General features: G+C 42.2%; 1 protein-coding gene across 1 annotated transcript in view; it reads right to left on the reverse strand.

The window, feature by feature from the left end:
* Nucleotides 1-16,522, reverse strand: part of SLC15A1 (solute carrier family 15 member 1) — a 59,234-nt gene that overhangs the window by 15,784 nt on the left and 26,928 nt on the right. Inside the window, exons 6-15 of the mRNA XM_043582048.1 lie at nucleotides 14,073-14,172; nucleotides 13,806-13,896; nucleotides 10,816-10,899; nucleotides 8,256-8,338; nucleotides 5,184-5,270; nucleotides 4,079-4,168; nucleotides 1,929-1,973; nucleotides 1,736-1,768; nucleotides 1,563-1,651; nucleotides 980-1,061 (exon numbers count right to left, since the gene is read on the reverse strand). Of these exons, the coding sequence (XP_043437983.1) occupies nucleotides 980-1,061; nucleotides 1,563-1,651; nucleotides 1,736-1,768; nucleotides 1,929-1,973; nucleotides 4,079-4,168; nucleotides 5,184-5,270; nucleotides 8,256-8,338; nucleotides 10,816-10,899; nucleotides 13,806-13,896; nucleotides 14,073-14,172 (784 nt within the window). The remainder of the gene's footprint in view (nucleotides 1-979; nucleotides 1,062-1,562; nucleotides 1,652-1,735; nucleotides 1,769-1,928; nucleotides 1,974-4,078; nucleotides 4,169-5,183; nucleotides 5,271-8,255; nucleotides 8,339-10,815; nucleotides 10,900-13,805; nucleotides 13,897-14,072; nucleotides 14,173-16,522) is intronic.

Below are 16,522 nucleotides of genomic sequence, written 5' to 3' on the forward strand. Positions count from 1 at the left end.
GGTGAGGTACCAGGAGTGCACGAACTCATAGAGACAGTAAGTGGGATGGTGGTTGCCAGGGGCTGCGGGAGGGGAGATGGGGAGCTGTTTTTAATGGGCACAGAGCTTTAGTGTTGCAAGATGAAAAGCATTCTGGAGATTGATTGCACGACACTGTGAATGTATTTAACATGACTGAACTGTATACTTAGAAATGGTTAAGATGGTGAATTTTTTAATGTATGTTTTATCACAATTCCAAATTTTAAAAAAATTTAAGAAGAGAGAAGGAGGGAGGGAGGGAGAGATAAAGACAGAAACAGAGAGAGACAGACAGAGAGAGACACACACACAGAGACAGAGGGGAGGAGACAGACCGAGACAGAGAAAGGAGGAGGGGAGAGAGGTGGGAGGAGATGTTTACCTCCTGTCTTACACACTATGTAATGCCCGTTTCCGGGGCCTGGTCTCAAACTAACAGCACTAGAAACCTGGTTTAGTGCCACTGTGGGTCCAACAGACTGAGTGTGGACTGGAGTGGGGACTAACATCACTAGAAACTTGAGATCACAGAGGCATCTTCCCAAAGACAATTTACATATGTTCAAAGTGCTTCTTGTTTGTTGAGTGATGAACTTCTAACCAGACTTCCTAGGAGTTCAGATTGCGAAAAACAAGTTCCATGAACTCCCGCTCCCCTTACATAAACCATGTCAGTGGAAACTCCCCGTGTCACCGCCATGCATACTTCTCAAGTGAAGCACACCCATCTGACTCTACTGCAGGCTGCCCCCTTCACAGTGACGAGAACCTGTAGTGCGCACTGCCCGAAAAGGACCATTTTGCCCCTGCAACACATCCAAATTGTCTCTGGCTCCAGGACAGTCTGTCGGCAGAGACCCTGGCCTCCCCTAATCCCCACAGCCCCAGAGAAAGAAGCCTTCTGAACGTTCCACCTGACCCGCAGGAAAAGCCACTGGGGGACAAGAGGGCAACTCACATCAATTTCCACTTGCACAATTGCCGCCACCACGAAAGCCATGGAAGCCAGGAACATTCCAACTGTCATCTTCTTCAAAGAGCTGAGACATAAGTAAGAGTGACTCTCAACCAGCCTCATACATAAGCGAGCTAATGATAACATTCCTTTCCCGCCATCCACCCAAACAAAACTAACTTCCCTGTGAAATACTGTTCAAAAGTATCTCTTCCTCTCTTATTTCTGATTGAGATGAGGAAGGATATATATAAGGGAGCTTATTTGCATTTTCACATTTAATTTCTAGAAACTATGGCTTAGGCAATACGTTGGATGACAGTTAACATTTCTATCATCTACATATATGAAAGCTTTAATTAGAAGCTTTTCAGGCTGCCTTTTACAACACTTTTATGTTAAGGGCAAATTTCCAGAAACATCAGCACAGAGACCTCTCATTCAAATATAATTCTTTAAAAACCCCATCATATAGGTGGTGTGCTGGGAGGGGAGACATTCTTTCCAGTTGATGGAGTGCGGTCCATTTGCAAAGCCCTGGGACTGACAGGGCCTCACCCCCACCCCCAACCTGCTGAGAACCTACGTGAAATTGAAGCCACATTTTGCAATCAGAGGATATATCACGGCATCCACAATGGGGACCATGATGACGATCAAGATGGCGTTCACGGTCTGTGAGTGGAGTGGAGAGGAACCGTTAGCTGTTGTCTCAAAGGTACTTTGATCTCAGAAAGCAACTTAAACATCTTCTCCTACCTGCATCTGGTCCGGCTGAATTTCAAGAAGTCCCTGAAAAGAGCAGGGGGGAAAGTCTCACTGATCAGTTCCCAGAGGTGATCAGTTGGGGAGGATGAAGAATGTCGTGACAGGGAAGGGAAAGAGGGTGAAGGGACTAAAACAGAGGAGCGGTGCCCAGGGGAGGGAGAATAGCTGGACGTCCCGAACTTACAATTTTCCCACTCATAGCTGTGGCTTGCAGTGTCCACCTGGAGCCCTAAAAATGAATACGTTCACTGCATCATTTGGGAACATGAGTTTTAAATGTTTTACAAGTCAATGTTGCATCTCTTCCAGAGCAGGAAGGAGGTCTGAAATGTTATGGGATTTAAATGTTTTTCTCAACCTCAAGTTTATCTTCCAGCTCCATTGTCACGCTGGGTAAAACCAAACAACTTGCATTTCTGCTGCACAGGTTAACACAACATATAGTTCTCAACCCCAGGGAAGAATCTAGAAAGCACTCTTCTGAGAGACAGCCATCCTTAGGAAATACAAAGACACAGGCTGGGGCCTGTTGGAAAGCATGGCATCACCTATAAGGTGGAGGCAGCTATGTACACGTAAGATATTCTACATTCACTGGCATCACAGTTTCAAGAACATCTTTTTTTTTTTTTAAGTTTATTTATTTATTTTGGGAGATAGAGGGAAAGCGAGCATGAGTGGGTGGGGGTGGGGCGGAGAGAGAGAGAGAGAGAGAGAGAGAGAGAGAGAGAGAGAGAGAACCCCAAGCGAGTCTGCATTGTCAGTGCAGAGCCCAAGGTGGGGCTCAATTCCACAAACCACAATATCATGACCTGAGCAAAAACCAAGAGTGGGACACTTAACTGACTGAGCCACCAGGCGCTCCAAGAATATCATTATTGTTAAGAGCCGTGTTTGACAGTCTAGGCTGTCCTGAAGTAGAAATCCACCAATAGAGTGATGGTTCAGGGACGCCTGGGTGGCTCAGTTGGTTAGGGATCCAACTCTTGATTTTGGCTCAGGTCATGATCTCATGGTTTATGTGATGGAGCCTCTCCTTGGGCTCCATGCTGATGGTGCAGAGCTTGCTTGGGATTCTCTCTCTCCCTCTCTCTCTCTGCCCCTTCCCCTTGCCCTCCCCATCAAAATAAATAAATAAACATTTTTAAAAAGACTGATGGATTTAACCCTGCAGCCTAGTTACATTCAACTTATTTTATATAAAGAGGATTCAGGACTGTATACGGGTACATGTGATTATTTCCATGGAGGACTGAACACATAAAGTTTTCAATCTGTCAACTCCGTTTAGAAGGCATTATGGAAAGTCAAGAAGTACACCACTGCTTGAGCTCTTAAGAGATGTCAGGCACGGATCACTTTATGCACGGTCTCTAATTTGATCCGCACAGCCTTGCCATGGGCGATTACACTTCCAGGAGCATTACAGAATCTGCCCCCCACCCCAGTCATACAGCTAGAAGGTGATGAGTGTACTTCTAGAGCAAATCTGATTCCTATTCAGCTGGTTCCTATTCAACACGCAAAACTGCCTCCCTGTGCTTAAGATGCTGGTCTAAATCCCATATTTACAACTAAGGAGATTAATGTGTTCACTCAAATTTTTTCCAAGAGTTGTTTTGTCCTTCTGATAACCCTTCCTGTACAGTAAAACGACCTGCGTTTATAATTTTTTTTAAAGCTGCAGTTTCTAGAAGAAACACTATCTCATTACTCTGGCAACCGAGTATTCACGCATTGAGTTGTTTAACCCAAATCTGAAAACTTCCTAGGCACACGTCTTCCGGTTGCGGGAGCAAGAGGAGGGTGACAAGGCACCGATCTGGGTTTGAGTTCTTTGCTCTGGGTAGAGCAAAGACTTAGGTAGTCATTTCACATCCTTGGATGGTACTTCTAGCTCAAGCATTCCATTTTAGAGCAGAAGGTATCAAGGCCTTTTTCAGCTTAAATGTTCTGTGGATCCCATAAAAGGCAATACTGTACATCCTCTGAGCACACTGTATCAGTAGAAAAGCTCTTTATTCTTGGTTTCACTGGTAAGAGTCCTAGATACTTTGATCAAGTCTTTCCCGAGGCTCTGTAAGCCGACCACACCTGATTTTCTTGTTTTGCAACAGAAATGTGGATAGAACCATCTAGAGTTGTGGTGTTGTTTTTTTTTTTTTTTAAAGAAACTCAGTGTGATCTAACACTTAGTAAATAAATGAAGTATAAAAAAGAAACTGGAAGAAAACGTTTTTAGAAGCTAAATACTAAGTACTGCCCCATCCGTGGTAGCGCCCAAGGAATTTTGCTAAATAAAGATGTAAAGAAACACACACAGCTTTACATTACCTGCTGGTCAAACAAGGCCCAGAACATTGGGAGCGGGATATACAGGAACATCACCCTCGTAACCATCTTAATTTGAGAGATGAGCCGCTCCTGTGGATGAAATGGGGAAGGATGAATCAGTGTCATTCACAGCTGTCAGCAGTGTTGTTTCAGGATAGACACGTGCAACCAGAGACAAGCCGGGAGGTGACTAATTGTTCCAAAGAACCCTCCCGCAAATTTTTTTAGAAAACCCAGAATTCCTCAGCTATTCAAAATGAGTGCGAATGTCAGTTTAAAAGGCATCTTACGGGGCGTCTGGGTGGCTTGGTCGGTTAAGCGTCTGACTTCGGCTCAGGTCATGATCTCACGGTCCGTGAGTTCGAGCCCCGAGTCGGTCTCTGTGCTGACAGCTCAGAGCCTGGAGCCTGTTTCAGATTCTGTGTCTCCCTCTCTCTCTCTGCCCCTCCCCTGTTCATGCTCTGTCTCTCTCTGTCTCAAAGGTGAATAAACGTTAAAAAAAAATAAAAAAATAAAATAAATGTTATCTTACTAGGGGCACCTGGGTGGCTCAGTCGGATAAGCGTCCAACTAGACTTCAGCTCAGGTCATGATCTCACAGTTCATGAGTTCGAGCCCCGCATCCATGCAACGACAGCATGGAGCCTACTTGGGATTCTGTCTTCCTCTCTCTGTGCCCCTCCCCCGCTTGCTCTCTATCTCTCTCTCAAAATACATAAAAATAAACTATAAACTAAATAAATAAAAGGCATATTACTAGAATTTAAATGTAATTCCAATAAATGTAACCCTCATCACCACTGTTCACTGATTCTTCTGTTTTCACACTGGTTACGTGACCACAATCACGCATAATTAATAACCGATTCTACCAAATGAAAACCTATGAAAAGATAATGTTGTTTGCAGCTATACCCACCGTTTATCAAGCTCTTCTCGACATTAACACACATTCTTGCATAGTCTTGTTCAAAACACTAGTCAGGTTTACAAGGATACAACTGATAATTTTGTCCACGTGGCCTTAATCATACGAACCGCCACTGTGGCTGTCCCCGTGCTGGAGGAAGACCCCAAGAAAACTGCAGCGATAACGGTCACTCACATCATATTTCTCTTTAGCCCAGTCCAGCCAGTGCTCCCTCTTGGGAAACTCCTTACTCCGATGCTTAAACCTATTTTTGAGGGCAAACTGAAGGAAGGAAGAAAAATCACATTTCAAAACAGAACCGATTACTTTATGAGGGAAACACATTTCAATGCAACTGCCTTTAATGGAAAGCTGTGTTTGTGAGAGAAGCAACGTATACATCGTATAAACTCGTGTAATGATGATGCTAAAAGAACCTGCATTTATTCCTGATCTCTTTCTAACTATGAGCCTTTGAGTGGGGTAAACAAAGCCATATTCTTACTACTTGACTCTCTGGGCCCTCTAGAGAGGAGCATTCAAGAGAAATATAATGTATGCCATTTATGAGTTCGGTTTTCCGCTGGCCAGGGATCTAAGTCAATCAGAGAAAGACAAACACCATATGATTTCGCTCATCTGTGGAATTTAAGAACAAAACAGAAGAACATATGGGGGGGGGGAGAGGGAAACAAACCAGGAGAGACTCTTTTTTTTAAATTTTCTTTTTAATGTTTATTTATTTTTGAGACAGCAAGAGTCAGAGCATGAGTAGGGGAGGGGCAGAGACAGAGGGAGGCACAGAATCCGAGGCAAGCTCCAGGTTCTGAGCTGTCATCACAGAGCCTGACGCGGGGCTCGAACTCACAAACCCTGAGATCATGACCTGAGCTGAAGACAGACACTTAACCGACTGAGCCACCCAGGTGCCCCTGGAGAGACTCCTAAAGATAGAGAACAAACTGAGGGTTGTTGGAGGGGAGGTGGGCAGGGGGATGGGCTAAATGGTAATGGGTAGTAAGGGTATTGTGATGAGCACTGGGTGTTGTATGTAAGTTACGAATCACCAAATCCTATTCTGGAAACCCAGATTGCACTGTATGTTAACTAACTAGAATTTAAATAAAAATTTGAAAAAAAAATAACAGGGATACACCTGAAACTAAAATAACACTATGTTAACTGTACTAGAATTAAAATAAAAAAGATATATATAAATGTAAAAAAAAAAAGTAACAGGGAAACAGGTAAAATTCATTTTAAATATGCTATATATTATTTAATCCAATAAATCCAAATGATCTTACATATGATCTTAATATGTAATAAGAATAACATTCATATTAAATCAATAATTATTTAAATTATTAATAAATTCATAATATTAAATATTACAATTGATGAGAATTTCTATATTTCTTTTTTCATACCAAGTCTTCAAAACCCGGGGCATATTTTATACTTACAGAACATGATCAATTTTTATCAGAACGATTTGATTTATATTTACTTTTCATAAATTTATGTTTGAAAAACTAAATTTATATACCTAAGTTGTTCCAAATATACTTAAAAGTTTTCCACTCACTGAACTGAGTATCAGTTTTAAAGTGTAAGAGTGAAAGTAATAATAATAAAATAAATTTTTTAAAAGATTTTTTTTTAAGTAATACACCCAACATGGGGCTCAAACTTACAACCCTGAGTCCAAGAGTCGCATGCTGCACAGACTGAGCCAGCCAGGTGTCCTATTAAAATTTAAGAGTGAAGGAGCACCTGGGTGGCTCGGTCGGTTAAGCGTCCGACTTTGGCTCAGGTCATGATCTCGCGGTCCGTGGGTTCGAGCCCCACGTCGGGCTCTGTGCTGACAGCTCAGAGCCTGGACTCTGCTTCGGATTCTGTGTCTCCCTCCCTCTGCCCCACCCCACTTGCACTCTTCAAAAATAAACATTAAAAAAAAAGTGAGAACTCACAATATAATATAGCGATATATAGGAAATTGTGTAATTTAAATTAATTTGAATGAAATCTAATTTAAAATTCTGTTCCCAGTTGCACATGACACATTTCAAATGTTTGAGAGCCACATGAGGCTAGTGGCTGGATAGTATAGATCGACAATAACATTTATTTCCTGCCTTTATTTTTTTTTAATTAATTTATTATTATTAAAAAATTTTTAATGTTTATTTTTGAGAGAGACAGAATGCTAGTCGGGAAGGGGCAGAAAGAGAAGGAGACACAGAATCTGAAGCAGGCTCTAGGCTCTGAGCTGTCAGCACAGAGCCCGATGTGGGGCTCAAACTCACGAGCCTTGAGATTATGACCTGATCTGAATTCAGATGCTTAGCCGACTGAGCCACCCAGGCACCCCTTTCCTACCTTTAAATGTGCCTGTATGCATGTACATCATGTTGATGCACATGGAAGAAACCATATTCTGCATGTTCCTGTCACCAAATTGTCTTTGGAAACAAGACTTCCGATGGCTGCATAGCATGGCTGCATGTACTAGAAGTTAAGCACTGTTCTCCTGCAATTTTGTGTTATAAAGTTTTGCTGTTATAAATATGACATTGATAATCTTCTACATGAATCTGTGTTCATTTTGTGTGTTCATTTTAAAAAGTGATTTTCTTAGTCTTAATTCTGAAAGTAGCATTACTGACACTCCAGACCCTTGAGATGCAGCATCAAACCGCGCCTCTCCACTTCCGTTTCACTCTTCCTGACCCGCATCAGCCATGGTTAGCCAGCGTGATAGCTGAACAGTCACTCTGCTTTGCCTTTCTTTGACCACCGATCTAATTCGAAAGTTCAAGAGCCTTTTCTATCCCTCCCTTATTGAGTTCAGTTTGTGTCCTTTTCCATTTGGTTAGTTTTATAAGAAACTTTAATTACCAAAATAGTTAAGAACATTAAGAAAATGTTTAAAGCGAAGTCAATGTTGGGGGTACCTGGGTGGCTCAGTCGGCTAAGTGTCTGACTCTTGGTATTGGCTCAGGTCATGATCTCACAGTTCGTGAGTTTGAGCCCCGCGTCAGGGTCTGTACTGACAGTGAGGAGCCTGCTTGGGAAGCTCTCTTTCCCTCTCTCTGCCCCTCCCCGCTCATGCTCTCTCTCTGTTTCTCTCTCTCTCTCTCTCAAAATAAATAAACTTAAAAAAATAAAGAAAAGTCAATGCTTCATTGCATTTTAATTTGAAGGAGGTAGAAGGTTCTGGGATGACTAAATATCACTGACAGAGAAAGCTACTGAAATACTTACACCAATGCACTTGACAACTTTAGCCATGACATTACCCTGGGGCTGAAACTTCTTGTACATTCCACTGCCAATGACGAACACAACTGGGAAGGCAAAAGAAGACATTAACAAGGCGTTTGACAGAACTACCTGTGTCCTAGAAGATGTGCTTTTATTTGAGTTACAACCTTGTTTTGGAAATACTGGGATTACTCACAGAGTGGGCTTGCCTTCCTATGTCCCAGTTTGGAAAGTGCTTTTGATCCTAACAATCACAGAAGCTTTGAGCGGTGGTATATTTGTGCTGTCATATACAAACATCGGAGCCTATTACTGTCCACTTCCCACATTTTGGGGTGGCTCACAGACGCTCCATACGGCTATTTAAGTGCAAGTTTTATTCTTAAGCATAGGGAGACAAAGGAATAAGTGCTTTCACATAACAGATCAGCGCATAATTCTATAAAGACAAAAAACAGCTTTAATTTTTTGATTGCAATGGCAGAAGAGTTTCTTCTTTTTTAATAAATCTTCAGAAAAAGGAAGAAACTAGTTTGTTAAAACCTTACTTAATCATGTGTGGCAGAGTTCATTCCGTGGTCACGGTACAGAAAAACAGTGGTGAATTTTTGCATCTGTGGCTACAGTTTTACAAGGTTAAAGCACTTTTACAATAAGGCAATTCTTCCATGGATCTTCCTAGAAAAGGCATATTGTGAAAATAGAAAAAGCATTCCTTCAGGAGACTCTGGAAACCCAGTACCGTGTGAGGATTTCTGATTGTCCAATACCACAGTTTAATCATTTAAAAGCACCGATGGGTTGATGGAATGCCACTTAATTTCCTCAATTTAAAAGGGCCTGAGATTTTGAGAAGTGCTACCTCTGAAAGCATATGTCCAAGTATGTGCCTGTGTTATAGGTGTTCTTTATGGTTGAATAAAGAGAAATATACTTGAATCCTCACCCGATGCCAGTCTTCCTTAATCCAGAGATGGCAGAGATACCCATAGATGGAGTCTACTCTGTTTTACCAACGAGTGTTTTAATCTTTAAGCTTCTGATTAACTTAAGCCTAATTCAAGCACAAGATTGCTGCTGAAAGAAACTTCAAGAGACAGCACTGATGCATAGGATTTGGCCTATTCTCAATTCTTCCATTCGAGAAACATTGTATGATGTAAGAATGACCCATGCAAACTAAATGACAATTTACCTAATGCCAACTCACTACAGCGTATGGCCTCGAACAGCAGCTTTTGAGATCCTTTTTTATCTCCTTACGCAGAATCGGAGAGGAGTAGGTATATACGGACTTTTTAGGGGAGTGTGGCAGTATTTAAACAATTATGGAAGGAAATGGACACAGAAAAAAAGGGAAAATACTGAATTCTGGCTTGGATGTAAGGGTGAAGCTAATTTGCTACAAGCTGAACAAACAGGGTTAAGAGGGGGCATAATTGACTCTATGAAGACCTGAAAAAAAAGTCAGAGAAAGTAATAGTGCCAGCACTTTCTCATTTGAGTGGGAAGTTGCAAAGGCCTGAGATGCGTATTGGGCTCTGTTTCCTGCTTGTACTACCGTTACAGGTTGAATCGTGCCCCCGACCCCCACCACCCCCCGCCCCCAGAAGATGCTGAAGTCCTTACCCCCAGTACCTCAGAATGTGACCTCATTTGGAAATACAGCCTTTGCAGAAGATCGAGTTAAGATGAGGTCATTCAGGTGGCTCCTACTCCAATATGACTGGTGGCCTTACAAAAAAGCGCAAATTTGGACACAGATGTGCACACAGGGGAAGGCCACAGGCAGACTGGCATTGTGCTGCATCAGGCCAGGGAACTACCAGAGGCAGAAGAGAGGCCTGGAAGAGATCCCTCTCAGTAACTTCAGAGGGAGCAGGGCCCTCTCGCCATGTTGATTTTGGATTCCCCACCTCCAGAGCTGTGAGATGATAAATAAATTTGTAATGACGCCACCCAATCTGTAGTGTTTTGTCACGGGAGTCCCAGGAAACGAAGACACTTGCCATCTTTCAATGTAGACTATCCTAGAGCGAAACTGTCCATACTTCCTAAAAAGCCAGGGCCAAGAACTAATGTGTGAATGAATGTATCTAACAGACACATATATTCCTCCCAACGGGAAGATACTCTGGTAGAACCATTTCGAGATGATGTATTATGGAAACCTGGATGTTCACTGGAAGTATTTAAACGCTAACTGGAGCAGGCTGCCGGGTCTTGAGGCAACCTGGAGACGAGCACACGCTGATAAGAGCAAAAGCGTTCGGTCATGGGGTCATCTAGTCTAATAGATTCTGTCACTTTTCACCTTAAATCTGCCTAAATAGTGTCAAACTTTCCAGAGCCCAGCTCAGTTGATCCCATTTCCTGTAAACTCTTTTTTGATCTTATTTCCTCTGAAGTAATGTGCCAACTCTACTTTGTTTGAATGTTCAGAGCACGGGAATTATTATTACAATTTATTCCATGAAGTTTTAAAAAATTGGTCACAATAATTAATGTGAGGGTCTGACCTGATCATAGGGTTGTACTAATTCAACTGATTTCTACTTACTCAGAGCTACAGCCATGAGAGCAGCAGGGACCCCAAATGCCAGTGGGTAGCAAGCTTGTTTACTGTGAATTCCACATTGTTGAACTGGGGAGAAATTATAAGATTAAAATTCATTATAGCATTTTTTTATAATCTTATTTTTTAATGTTTATTTATTTTTGAGACAGAGAGAAAGAGCATGAGCAGGGGAGGGGCAGAGAGAGAAGGAGACACAGAATCTGAAGCAGGCTCCGGGCTCTGAGCTGTCAGTACAGAGCCTGACGTAGGACTCGAACTCACAAACTGTGAGATCATGACCTGAGCAGAACTTGGATGCTTAACCAACTGAACTACCCAGGTGCCCCTCATTATGGCATTTTTTTTTAATGTTTATTTATTTTTGAGACAGGGAGAGACAGCATGAACGGGGGAGGGTCAGAGAGAGAGGGAGACACAGAATCTGAAACAGGCTCCAGGCTCTGAGCTGTCAGCACAAAGCCTGACGCGGGGCTTGAACTCACAGACCGTGAGATCATGACCTGAGCCAAAGTCGGACGCTTAACCGACTGAGCCACCCAGGCACCCCTCATTATGGCATTTTTAATGCTCATATATAGTTATCATTTTTTTAAAAATCCCTAACTGGTTATTACATATTGCTTTTACTTGATGTTCTAGACTTATCCATTTGCTTTATCGATTTCATTGCCTGCTGAGCCCAGAAGCTTTGTAGTAGAAAGAGCAAGAGACGAACGTAGGTTCTAATCTTAGCTCCTAAATAGATGTCTGACACTGGCCAAGCCAAAATCAGTGGGAATCCTTATATGGATTTTCTTGGCGGGAGAGATAAAAGTGACCTGGATCCAATAACTTGAAGACAGGGGACCCAGTAAATAAAATCAAAAGTACCCTGGAAAATCAAGAGTGTGTGTTCCTGAATTCATGCTATTTAAAAAACAATTAGATGGCCCAGGGCAGGGGTCAACAAAGTTTTCTGTGAAGAGCTGGAAGTAAATATTCTAGGCTTTGTGGACCATTCAGTCTCTGTCGCAACTACTCAACCTTGACTTTGTAAGGTGAAAGCAGTCATGGACAATAGACAAATCGATGGTCTTGTCCAGATTTCTGGATTTGGCCCATCAGCCATAGTTTTCTAACCTCTGACTGCACATCCATTCTAGCTCTGAAATCCTAGGATTGGTGAGGAAAAAAAATTAAGACTCTGGAAGGAGAAGTAGAGATTATTGGACATTCCTTCTTTTTCTTTTTTTAAAAAATGTTTATTTATTTATTTTGAGAGAGAGCATGAGCACGAGTGGGGGAGGAGCAGAGAGAGAGGGAGGGAGAAAATCCCAAGCAGGCTCCGTGCTCAGCCTGACATGGGACTCGATCTCGTGACCATGAGATCACGACCTGAGCTAATATCAAGAGTTGGACATTTAACCGACTGAGCCACCCAGGGTCCCCTAGAAATTCTTTCAATGAAATGGAGCCTCCAGGAATAATCTGATCCGAAAGGGGTTTGACTTTGTCTTTGACTGACTAACCGCTTCACAATTCGGCAGAGAAAGAAGTTAACTCATAGAAAATTGATAGTCACGCAAATGTTTCCTGTTCATAGCTGTCCAAATGATTCTGTTCGTGGCAATGCAAACTCACTCTTCCCTCTGAGAAGAGCGTACATCTCTGTTGTTCAAATCCTTATTGGAGCTGATTGTAGCAGTGTTCCTCCAGTTTCTTCACTAATTAATCAGTCATATAAAATCTCAGCACATGCTCATTTTATATTTGTGTGAGAGCTAGGATTTTACCTTTAAAATTGTCCTTTAACACATTCTGTAATTCAAACGTGCATAAGTACATATTCTACTAGAAGCTGGAAGTGGGGGAGGTGAGGGAACATAATGAAAGAATAAAGTATCTTTATTATTATTTTTTTAAGTAGGCTCCATGCCCAATGGACCTCACAACCCTGAGGTCAAAAGTCGGATGTTCTATGGACTGAGCCAGCCAGGTGCCCCAAAGCTATTAAATGTTTATACAAAACAAGTTGGAATGGGATTTAAGGGTCATCTTCAAAATACTACTCCAGGCAGAAATACATAAATCCCCACAAAATATTTTCTTTCATCATTGAATCTGATTTGCAGTGTGGACACCACAGGGTTGTTTTGGTCTAATCTGTCCCCGGATAGTCCCTTCAGGTGGGAAATTCACAGACTCTCAGTGGAGTGTCAGCAAACACAAATATCTGAGCGCTCTTGACAGCTGCTGTCTCCTTCTCCTTCCCGGGCAGTTCTTTTAGAAATAGCTAAGGGGTACCTGGGTGGCTCAGTCGATTAAACATCCAACTTCCGCTCAGGTCATGATTTCACGGTTTGTGGGTTTGAGCCCCGCGTCGGGTCCTGTGCTGACAGCTCAGAGCCTGGAGCCTGCTTCGGATTCTGTGTCTCCCTCTCTCTCTGTCCCGCCCCTGCTTACACTCTGTCTCTCTCTCTCTCTCTCTCTCTCTCTCTCTCTCTCTCTCTCAAAACTAAATAAACATTTAAAAAATTAAAAAAAAAAAAACAACAAGAAATAGTTGAGATGAGAGGAAGGAGAAGAATAAAATGTTGCCACTAAATTCTTCCTAACTCACTGCATATCACTGGGGAGCACAAATTTGTGCCCAAAGGCACAAATGCCAAGTACGACCCATCCAGGTCTGGTTGCCAAACAGCACCTCTTTCTTGCCTTCTCTCTTACCGTGAATAAAGACTTTGCATTAATAAAAACTTAGAAAAAATGATTGCCATGCTAGGGGTGTTTTAGATTCTTCAGTGGTCTTTGGGATAAGGGAGTCAAATAGGATTAGAGACGCCACGAAGCTCATTTTCTGGATTTCGAAGTATCCGACAGCAGAAGCGTAATGGGAGAAAAGAGGGACAAAACAGACAAACAAAACAAGGACTTAAACTTGCCACCTGACTTTCTCCCCATAATTCAAAAAAAGAAAACCGGATATGTCTTACCTCTGAGCATGGGAGTGATGATAGTAGAAAGCAAGCTTCCAGCATTAATGGCCAAATAAAAGATGGAAAAGAATCGGTTTCTTTGTTTTTCCTGTAATTAAAAGGATAAGGTTACAACATGACTTTGGTTATATATCAACTGATCAAATGTGGCTGATGATCGGTCCTTGAAAAGAACCAAATGGAGGACAGACTTGGTGTCTGTGGAATAATTCCTGGATGTTTATATTTGTTTTATGTAGTTTCTGTGAAGGCACATGATCTCACCTGGCCCTCTTCGAACTGGTCTCCACCAAACGCAGACACACAGGGCTTTATTCCTCCGGTTCCCAGAGCTATCAGGGCCAGGCCAATCATGGACAGTGCCCTAGGGAAAGGAGAGGGGATATTGCAGAAATGTGAGATTCTTCAAAGCAGGAGTCTCTCTGTCCTCTAATTTCCCTCAGAGGACCGGGGACAGTGGTTCTATTTGGGTTCCTGGCCCAATTTCCAATGTAGGGAGGGGAATCCCCATACTAACAATAAAAATTCATGGCCACCGGCTGGGTGTCCTACAATTCAAAGCAATTCTGACACTCTCTACCCGGAGACAGTATCAGATTCCACAGCTCATACGACCCAGCAACAGCACTGCTGGGAATTTATCCAAGGGATACAGGAGTCCTGATGCATAGGGACACATGTACCCCAATGTTTATAGCAGTGCTTTCCAACAACAGCCAAATCATGGAAAGAGCCCAAATGTCCATCAAATGATGACTGGATAAAGATGTGGTACATATATACAATGGAGTACTACTGAGCAATGAAAAAGAATGAAGTCTTGCCATCTGCAACTACATGGATGGAACTGGAGGGCATCATGCTGAGTGAAATACGTCATTCAGAGAAAGACAGATATCATGTTTTCACTCATATGTGGAAGTTGAGAAACTTCACGGAAGACCATGGGGGAAGGGAAAGAAAAAAAAACATATGGTTACAGAGAGGGAGGAAACCCATAAGAGACTTTTAAAAACAGAACAAACTGAGGGTGAAAGAGAGTGAAATGGGTGATGGGCATCGAAGGTGGCACTTGTTGGGACGAGCACTGGGTGTTTTATGTAAGTGATGTATCATGGGAATCTACTCCTGAGGCCAAGAGCACACACTGTATGTTAGCTAACTTGACAAAAAATAATACTAAAAAAAATAATTTAAAAAAATTCCACAGGTTAAGGGCTCAGTCCTATAAGACTGCCTTCCCCCCGACTTCAGGCACCACAGGCAAGCCTAGGTTGTCACCTGTGCTTCTGACTGATGAGCTACAAATTGGAAGTTCCAAAGACCATCTCCTTGAACTTCAGATACAAGTTACAATCCCAGGTTGTTGCCTGTACTTCTGACCTACTGGCTATAAATCAGTATAAACGACCTCCTTGTAGGGTTCAATTAACTTGTTGGAGCTGCTCACAGAACTCAGGAAACACTTTACTTACTAGATCACCAATTTATCATAAAAGGATATAACTTGGGAGCACTCAAGTGGAAGAAATGCACAGGACAAAATAGGTGGGAAGGGGCACGGAGCTCCCACGCCCTCTCCAGGGTGCCTCTGTCCCCGTACCTCCCTGTGCCTACCAACCTGGAAGCTCTTCCAACCCTGTCTTTTGGGTTTTTATGGAGGCTTCCTTACATAGGCATGGTTGATTAAATCATTGGCCGCTGGATATTAACTCAATCTCCAGGCCCTCTCCCCCTCCCTGGAGGTCAGGGGGTGGGAATGAAAGTTCCAACTCTCTAGTCACATGATTGGTTCTTTTGGCAACCAGGCTCCATCCTTAGCCAGGTCCCCAAAGTCACCTCATCAACATAACAAGAGATAGTTCACCACTCTCATCACTTAGGGAATTCCAAGGGTTTTAGGAGCTCTGTTCCCAAAACAGGGAAGATTGAATATGTATTTCTTATTATAAATCACAATCTCACAGTAGTTAAACACAGAGAAGGGACTCAACCTGTTTGAGAAGATAATTCACAGGAATACAGTCTTGATAGCAGAATGAAATTTGAATTCATGGGCCTTAACATTACTACCATAATCTACTATCTTTTGATCCTCTCAAGAGATGCAGAGAAAGCATTTGACAAAATACAGCATCCTTTCTTGATAAAAACCCAAGATCATAAAAGCTATTCACAAAAGATCCACCGCTAATATCATCCTCAACGGGGAAAAACTGAGAGCTTTCCCCCTAAGGTCAGGAACACGACAAGGATGTCCACTCTCACCACTGTTATTCAACATAGTGTTGGAAATCCTAGCCTCAGCATTCGGACAACACAAAGAAATAAAAGGCATCCAAATTGGCAAGGAGGAAGTCAAACTCTCACTCTTTGCAGATGACATGATACTCTATGTGGAAAACCCAAAAGACTCCACAAACTGCTAGAATTGATCCATGAACTCAGCAAAGTCATAGGATATAAAATCAATGCACAGAAATTGGTTGCATTTCTATACACCAATAATGAAGCAGCAGAAGGAAAAATTAAGGAATCTATTCTATTTACAACTGCACCAAAAACCATAAAATACCTAGGAATAGAGTTAACCACAGAGGTGAAAAATCTATACACTGAAAATTATAGAAAGCTTGTGAAATAAACTGAAGAAGACACAAAAAAATGGAAAAACATTCCATGCTCATGGACTGGAAGAACAAATATTGTTAAAA

This window comes from Prionailurus bengalensis, chromosome A1, assembly GCF_016509475.1.
Source record: "Prionailurus bengalensis isolate Pbe53 chromosome A1, Fcat_Pben_1.1_paternal_pri, whole genome shotgun sequence".
NCBI classification, from domain to species: domain Eukaryota; kingdom Metazoa; phylum Chordata; class Mammalia; order Carnivora; family Felidae; genus Prionailurus; species Prionailurus bengalensis.